Source organism: Pteropus alecto, unplaced genomic scaffold (assembly GCF_000325575.1).
Source record: "Pteropus alecto unplaced genomic scaffold, ASM32557v1 scaffold79, whole genome shotgun sequence".
In the NCBI taxonomy this organism is placed as follows: domain Eukaryota; kingdom Metazoa; phylum Chordata; class Mammalia; order Chiroptera; family Pteropodidae; genus Pteropus; species Pteropus alecto.
The window spans coordinates 18832383-18841021 of NW_006494612.1; the positions used below are offsets into that span (position 1 = coordinate 18832383).

Genomic DNA, 8639 nt, shown 5'->3' on the forward strand with positions numbered 1-8639 from the left:
TTTTGCATACAATTATTTTTGTTACTTGCCTTTTTTTTTTTTTTTGTTTTTCCAAATTATGAAACTCAGGATTGGAAGTGAGAGTGAGTTGTGAAGGGAGCAAAAGAATAATTGTTGTTCAAGTCAAAATAATAGCCCTTTTAGTTCTTTCTAAGCTTTTCCTTTATTCCAGGGCAAATAAGATATTTTCAAGCCATTTTAATTATAATGACTGATTGTTAAAATCATAGGGAACAGAAAATGCCTTTGCTATTTAGGATTATCCTAGAAAATAATTGGTAGGTAGATTTAGGAACTACTGCTTACTAAAATACAATATGAGGACATATGAATATTACTGTTATATAGAACCTTATTTTATATTTTATCTTCAGAGTAAAAACTCATTACTTCGAATTGACAGTTATCTAAAATGTACAATAAATCAATCATTTTAGTTTGAAGTTTGTTTTATTTGTTTTAAAACATCAATGGCAAATAAAATTTAGAATATTTGATTAATTTACTTGCAGTGTTTAAAGAAAAAAAAAGTCAGAGTCCTGCTTATGGAATTAATACCCATTACAATGGAATCACAGTCATTTATCAAAGTAAATATAATAGGATTTTGATTCTCCAATAATTGAGTTTGTTATTTTATATACTTGGGGTGAATGCAACGTTTCCTCAAGTTAATGTGCAAAGATTCGAAACTGGATATTCTAGGTGTTCCTCCTTTCTGCTTAATTGGGTGTTCTTTTTTTCTACTAACTACTCATTCAAACTGTCTTTCCTGAGTCAAATGGCTGTTAAAATCCGTGGAATGGCTGGGTGGTAAAGAAGCCTTCACTTCTCCCACTTTCACGGGGCAAGTGCCCAAGATGACCAAAGGAGCGTTGGCTAGATTGTTAATCATTGAAATCTGTAGAGAGCTTGGCCCTAAAGGTTACTGGAAGCCCAGTGGAAGAGCAACATGTTTGTGGGCCTGGTTTTCATTGGTTTCCAAATAGGAAGTGACGTTTAAAAGCAAACAAACAAACAAAAAATTGAATCATTCTCAGACTTCTTCCATGTACCCAGGTCTGGGAGAGAATGACCGGTACTTTACAAGAACTTCTTCACTACTAGTTGACCACCAATATTTGCGTCACTTTTATTACTTTGGTACTCTGCAACTAGCCCTGAGTTCCATTGAGCAGAAAAAACAAAATTAAACCAAAAACATTTTAAAAAGTCTGGTAGCCTGAGAGAGGATTGGTGAGAACAAAACGCGTACCAAATAAAATGGAACTTATCAATGATATAGACAATAATTCAAACAGAAATATAGAGTACTCAAGAAGATTCAAGTACTTCTCAAGAAGTCTTTTCAGAGCTAAAACAAACAACAAACAAAATTCACCCCTCCCCACTCCAAAGTATAATTTTCTCACAAAAGTATTTATCAGAAGAATTGAATCAGTTGACAGTTTTTGGTAAGGTGACAGACTCATATGTGTTCCATAAAATCGTGCCCTTTGTCCTGGGCATGTAAGGAGATTATATTCTCCAGGTCTTTTTGCACTTATGAGTGCCCATGTGGTTGAATTCTTGCTAATGGAATGTGAGTAGAGGCCATGTGCACCAATTCCAAAACTGACATATAAACTTCCGATGGTGATCCTCCACTTTCTCCTCATTTGTTTTCTGGGCGTAAATGCCCAAAATGACATGGGAAACCCTGTGTTGAAGATGATGAATCTCCATCAGGCTAGGTTCACTGAGCAGAGCTGACTTCCCTAACATACCACTTAGACTTTATGTGGTCAAGAAATATATTGCAATTGTGTTAAGCAACTAAATTTATCTGTTATGCCTCAAGTGTACCTTAATGAATATAGTGAGCTGACAATTAGTGTCTTGGAAAATTAAAGGAAATAAATATTTCAATGTGTACATTATAAAAATAGATTTAAGGACATTACAAGACATTTGGAAGTAACTAATTTGTGAACAAATGGAGCTTTAGAAGAAGAATAAAGGACAGATAAGAAAAATGGTTAAACCAATAGTCAAAAGTTTCCAAGATGAAGAGAGACCCAACAGAAATTAATAATGGTCAAGTAGAACTGTTGAAAAAATATATATATCTAAGAATTTTATAGAAAAACATTTAAAGATCCATATAAGCATTCATTCAAAAGAAAAAAAAAGGAAAAAAATTTTACAAAGGAAAGAAAATCTGACTCCTTTTGGAATTCTCATCTTTAAAATTAAGTATAGAAGAGAGTAGAATAACATTTTGGAGAGAAAAAGACTTTAAGCCAGGAATTCTATGTCCATTTATAAAAGGTATTCATCTTTTAATGTATAAGATATTTATAATATGTAAACCATGAAATATATGCTGTATTAGAAGAAAGTAATTGAGAAAACACTGTTTTCAACAGATAAACAGAAGAGAGAGCCTGAAATAGACATGGGGGAGAAGACATGTAGTCATATAGCTAGATCTATATGGATAAAATCCTACTGATTTGGACTGTTAGTGTAAGTGTTAATTGCACAGTCTTGAAACTGAAGGGCCACAGGGGGACTGAATATTAGCCCACAACCAAAAGTACTACATTATCTGAGTAAAACCTGAGAGTTCACAGTAAACAAAAGAGGAGAAAATTAAAAGCATTTTAACAGTTTTACCTGGGGCATGTAGAAGAGGAAAAAACTAAACAGTTCATTGTTGTGTTGTGTGCGCGTGTGTGCACACGCACGTGTGTTTCTGAGTTAGGGTGAGGAATCAGGAAGTAGGATGGAATTAGAGCACCTTGGTTGAGAAAAGACTTGCCACCTGAGTTTTAATAGTAGTAGAGAGATAAGAAAGATATGTCTTACTAAGAGTCTTAGTAACTATTAAAAAGTAGGAAAATATAGAACATACCCATTAATGTGAATAAAAAAGTAAAATGAATCATGACAATCTAACTAGCAAAATAAGGAAAAGGTGAAAAAGGAAAGAGAATGTAAAATGCAGGCAGTTCTATAACTCAGCATATTCATTGCTAAAAGTGACTGCCTTCTGCAAAATCATATAATTAAAAAAAAATACAGGCTAATTGGAAAAATGGGGTAAGGATTACAAAACTCAAAACACTGGTCACTGGAACCTAATAAAAATGGTGAGATAATTTTATACATGTTAAATTGTTTAAAAATACATAAATATCATAAATATGGCATATTATATTGAAAAAGACTACAGTGCTTGTGAAAGTAGGAGCTAGAAGGGTTGAAACTTGTGTTATTGTGAGTTGTGAAAGGAGGGTTATCAAAATTTGCAATCTCTTGCATCCTCAAATCCTGGTTTTTTTTTTTTTTTTTGCTTTTGAGGTGTTGGTCCTTCAGGTGCATGTTTATAATAAACACTTGTTTCATCGATATTTAAAATTTGATCCAATGCCTTACCTTCCACTTTAATTAACTTCGGTATCACTGCTGGAAATTCTCTGTGGCTTTCTCATTTGTACAGCTTTACCAACAGTTGAAGGCTTCGGTAACTGTAATGTTTGGAACCACAAAACCTGGTCGCTAATAGCACTCATGAGAGCCAATTCTGCAGTGTTTGGTGACTGAGGTCTTTGTATATAAATGGTGCTTTCTCTTTGATTATGAATAAGATTATATCCAATTGTTGCACTATTTGGTCTTTAATTCATATGCTCAACAATATTTCAGTATCTTTTTTTTTTTTAGCTCTGGTTCTTATTTTGACTTTCACAGCACTTGAAGCTGTTTCAGACATTGACATTTATTTTTGCAGAGTTGTCTCTGATGGTTCAGAGTGTGGATTTCCTTATGCTTGCTCTTAAGATACACATGTATTCTCTCATTTCTTTCAAGATTTTATTTCAAGATTTTCCCCAATACTTAAAGCTTTTCTTTTACATGCACTACTTATGGTTTTTGAATGTGGGTGCTTAGACAAGTTTGAGAGGTTAAAAGAGTGGGTTTTTAAATATAGAAATGTTCATAAATTCAAGACTAGAAAAACAGAACCATGTAGGATAAACATGCTGTGAACTGAGGATGTCTCAAGTGTGATACTGGTGTGTTTTGTTTTGTGTTTGAATTATGATGTGGCTCAGGTTAGTCAGTACAGTTTTCTGTCTTTACTTAGAGTTTTTAAGGATATTTATGAAATGATTCATAAGCAAATGTGAAATTTATTTCACATCTAAATCGTTCCTTAATATTTCAATCATGTTAGAACAAATTAGTGTTTTAAAATAAGCACAATAAGAGAACTGACTATATATGATAAAAAAAGGTAATATAAGGTAAGGAACAAAATGTTATATCTGTCATTACATTAAAAGTTAATTGACTGGAATCTTTGTTTAGAAGATAGAAACCATCAAATTGAAGTAAAGAGCATAGCTATGTACTGACTTTATAGAAAATGTTATAATAAAGAGATGAGCAGAGGAATATCAGGTATATTCAAACAAAATAAAGCAAAAGTGGAATTATAATTATCAGAAAAGCTGAAATTTAAGAATAATGGTACTAATCAGGATAAAGACATATAATTAGATTACTATTTATGACAGAGATATAATAATTATTAAATTTTATGTACCAAACATAGCAACTAAATATATAAACAAAAATATATTATAAAATAAATTAAAATATAATGATTTATATTTATAATGAAACTTTAGGATAACACTTTCAATTGTCAGTAGGTCTGATAGAGAAAAAAGTTGTTTTGAATAAAAATATATATACACACACATATGTATACATGTATAAGACCATAAATACAACAATTTACATCCCTTAAATAGAGAAAATATTACAGATCAATCTTACATTTTAATACATAGGTTAAAAAATATTAGAAAACTTACAATTTATCAAAGAATACACTCTAATATAGGTTTTATTTTAGAATTAAGTGGCGATTCATTACTAGGAAATCTGCCACCACAATTTAATGCATTTTTTTAATATAAAACAAACTTAAAGAGAATAAACATATAACAATAGATGACATAAACAGTGTTTTTAAAATTTATCAGGGACCATCACCCGCCTGACGCTCAGGGCTGCGGGGCGGCGAGCAGCAGCGGGGCCAGGTCCATGGTGAGGGCGAGGCGGCGGCCCTGCCAGCGCACGTGCGAGGGCAGCGCATTCGCGCCAGGCGCGTATTCGAAGCAGGCGCTGAGCTCGAAGGCCAGGGCCGAGCGCACCAGGCCTACGCCGCCGGCGCGCTCTGGCGCGGGGTGATAGAGGCGCCCGTTGGTGGCCAGGGGCAGCAGACGAGCCGGCTCGAAGGGCACGGCCAAGGCCTCGCCGCCGCCGCAGTAGGAGAGGCGCGGAGGCCCGGGGCCGGCAGCCAGCAGATGCGTGAAGACCACAGGCCGGTCATCGCAGCGCAGGAAGTTGCGCTCTCTGCCGCAGAGAGAGAGGAAGGGGAAGGAGGCCTCGTAGCGGCCGCTGCGGTTTGGTCTCAGTCGGGAGAAGAAGGTGACGAGGAACTGCGGGTCTAGGGGATCGAAGGGCACAGGTTGCTCATCGTGCCAGGAACCCAAGGTTCCCAGGCAAATGGCTCGTCCTGGGTCACGCCAAGGGCCGGCGCCAGCTGTTGGAGGGCCGTCCCGATTTCAGTTTGGAGAGCGGGGCTCTTGACCTCAGGAAGCCCATTTCCCCGCTGCGGCGGGGTTGAGGAGCGGGGCCCTCCAGAGCCTTCCTGGAAGGGGTAAGGAATGTGGGGGAGGAGGGCGCAGCAGTACCTTTGAAACAGGTGATGAAATTCTTCATTTTGGAGTCATCCAGGAAAAGCTGCAGACAGAGGGACAGGCCGTGGCCCATGAGTCCCGGTGGGAAGACCTCCCCAAGGCAGGGACCTCTAGGCGGATCTGAGACTGCTTTCCTTGCTTGTCTGTGCACACCGTGCACAGAGAAGCATATACCGAGCAAAGAGAGGCATTTAGGTCAACTTGGGGGCACTGCCAACTTACCCGTGTCTACCCTGAACCTGGGCCGTGCTTCCTGGCACACGGGTTCACTGAAGTGGCATGCCTTTCCTGCCTCCTTTCAGTTTTCTAGTCTGCTGTGACACCTCCTCCGTGGAGGCTTCCTCGGAGTTATGGTGGTTGCTCCTGCCAGGGTTTCCAAAGCAGGCGGGGCTGGTGGCGGATGAGTAGGGAAGGAACTGGGGATGCAGAGCGCTCTGGGCGCCGCCATGTGTGGAAAGTTGGCAGCTGGGGACCAGCCGTCTTGAGCTGGGACTGGACGGCCCAGTCACTCCAGCGCGCTGCCCTAGCTCAGCAGAGTTGGGTTCACTTACCTTAGAGACACTGCCCACCCTTCCCGCCCGCCCCCTCCTGCAGGGGCCCTCCGCGGCCCCGTCCCTGGCCCACCTGGCCTTGATGATCCACGTAGTAAAAGTACTCGCGCGTGCGGGGCTCTGGGCTCTGGCCCTGAGTGTAGGAGATGCCCCTGCCCCCACCGCAGGCCCGGGCCTTGGGGGTCCGCGCCAAGGGCAGGGCCCAAGCCCAGAGCGCCCCGCACGCCGGCCACATCCTTGTCCTGAGCCGGAAGCGGCCAGTGGTCATGTGGTGGCGCCGCAGCACGAATACGCGTCCTCCCGCGGTTGAGGCCTTGTATTTTGGGTTCCGGCGACAGCTGCTGACCTCGACCAGCCTGGCCGCCCTTTCCCCGCATCCCGGACGGCTGGGTTGTTCTTCCTTTTCTGGGCTTGTGAGAGCAGCCCACCCTGCTTTCGGGCTGAGGACAGCGTGGCGGGCAGGGCCGCCTGACGGCAGGTGAGAAACGGGGCTGCAAGCGGGTTCATGAACTGAGAGACAGGCAGGCTAGGGACAGGGCGCTGGCGTGTGGGCTTTGTGCTTCTCTCCGAGGCTGGCCACGGGCACGTGGTCGAGGTACCCGAGGTACCCGAGGTACCCGCACTGGCCTGTCTCCCCCGCCCTCGGAGAAACCAGTTTGTCGGGACTGAGTCTGCTCGTCCAACTAGGTGCTGAATAGAGGTGAAGAAACAAACAGAATTTATCAGGGATTTCTAATAAAACTTCTAGAAATAAAATCCCATTGAAATTAAAAAATATATATATATCTACCATAATGCCATTTACCCATTTCCTTCCGAAATGAACTACTAAAAATTCCTTAAAAATCTCATCTGATCTTGGAAGCTAAGCAGGGTCGGGCCTGGTTAGTACTTGGATGGGAGACTACCTAGGAAGACCAGGTGCTGTAGGCATAAAAAAATTAAAAAAAAATAAAGGATTGTAAGCTGACAAGGTCTTTGTAATCTGAGAGGTCAACCAAGGGTTGCCTTGCCAAAAAAAAAAAAAAAATCCTTAAAAATCATTGAGGGCATTTGTTTCCAAATGAAAAACATGAACAAAGGATATGAACTGGCAATTCATAGGATAGCAAATCCAAAAGGTCAACAAATACATGAAATGATGTTCAGGAAGATAAAACTTGCTAGTGGATCTATGAATTATTACCTTGGGTAAGAAATCTAGTAACAGCATTATAATTAAAAAAAAAAAAAAAAAATAGCACATATACTCTAAATATCCAGTGATTCCATCCTGAGTATTTAGGCCATAGAGTTAAAAAGATCAATATGTAAGTATAAATATATAAGATGTTTAATTAAGCATCATTCATTAATATCAAAAAAAGGAAGGAAAATGAATATAAGTTGCAATGGTTGAATTACGGTGTCTTCATATAATGAATGATTTTGCAGCTATTAAAAATGAATTAGAGCTATAACAAGATTTCCAAAAGTTTCTTGAGGTATTATTGGGTGAAAAGGAAAAGCATAAAAACATAATAAGATTTTGTTTTTTTTTGGAAGCAAATAATGAAAAAAATCTATATATTTATGTATATATATGAAAAATGTGGTAGAATAAGTATTATCTTTTTAACAATATTCTTGGAGAGGAAAGGTAGAAAAATGTTTTGAAAGGGGAAGTGAGGAAAGGTGGTATCAAGAATAAAGAAAAAGAAAAACAAACAAGTGATAACAGATTATAAAAGAAAAAATATCCAGGATATGATCACATTTCTGCATTTATATAAATTAGTATTCTGCTAGACATGCTTTCTAGAAGGAGAAATAGTTTGATATTTTACCATTAATAGACTTAATTATAAATGCAAGAAAAGCCCCAATAATGGATAACCTCACTCTCTGAGAATATCAGCCTCCAAAAATGTGAAATTACATGGAAAAATTTGGGTTTAAGAAGAGTGTGCTACATCTAGGCCATAATTGCATCCTTCAGAGCAGAGAGGGCACTGGCAAGATGCTGGCCTGAACTTGCCTCAGGAACAGTAGTGATGGCTTGAGGTTTCTCCAAGAGGGAGAAACCCTTCCCATTTCAAAAGGAACCAGCAGGATTATATTTACAGGAGAGTCTCATTACTCTGCCTTGTCTTCTCTGTTGATAGCAGGAGCCAATTCTGTGGAAGGTTATGGCAGATGGCAGGTGTACAGGGATATGAACAGATTCGTGCCTTGCGGTTTTCCTATGTTTAAAAAACATTCTGATACCTGGGTCCCAGTTGCAGAGATTCCGATTCTGCAGAGAGGGGCTAGGTTTTTGAAATATATGTGTGTGTGTGTGTATATATAT

General features: G+C 39.5%; 1 protein-coding gene across 1 annotated transcript; it reads right to left on the reverse strand.

Annotated features, from left to right (window-relative positions):
- Positions 1-5049: 5049 nt before the first annotated feature.
- Positions 5050-6545, reverse strand: LOC102894459 (UPF0598 protein C8orf82 homolog). The gene is made up of 3 exons (XM_006926156.3): positions 6384-6545; positions 5754-5802; positions 5050-5506 (listed from the first exon to the last, which is right to left on the reverse strand). The coding sequence occupies exons 1-3, from the start codon at positions 6543-6545 to the stop codon at positions 5061-5063; spliced, it is 657 nt and encodes a 218-aa protein (XP_006926218.1). The 3' UTR covers positions 5050-5060.
- Positions 6546-8639: the final 2094 nt, after the last annotated feature.

Coding starts and splice junctions, on each gene's coding strand:
- LOC102894459 (XM_006926156.3), bottom strand. CDS start 6,545: ATGTGGCCGGCGTGCGGGGCGCTCTGGGCTTGGGCCCTGCCCTTGGCG. Junction 5,803..6,383: donor ACGTGGATCATCAAGGCCAG/GTGGGCCAGGGA, acceptor CTCTGTCTGCAG/CTTTTCCTGGATGACTCCAA. Junction 5,507..5,753: donor TTTCATCACCTGTTTCAAAG/GTACTGCTGCGC, acceptor TCGATCCCCTAG/ACCCGCAGTTCCTCGTCACC.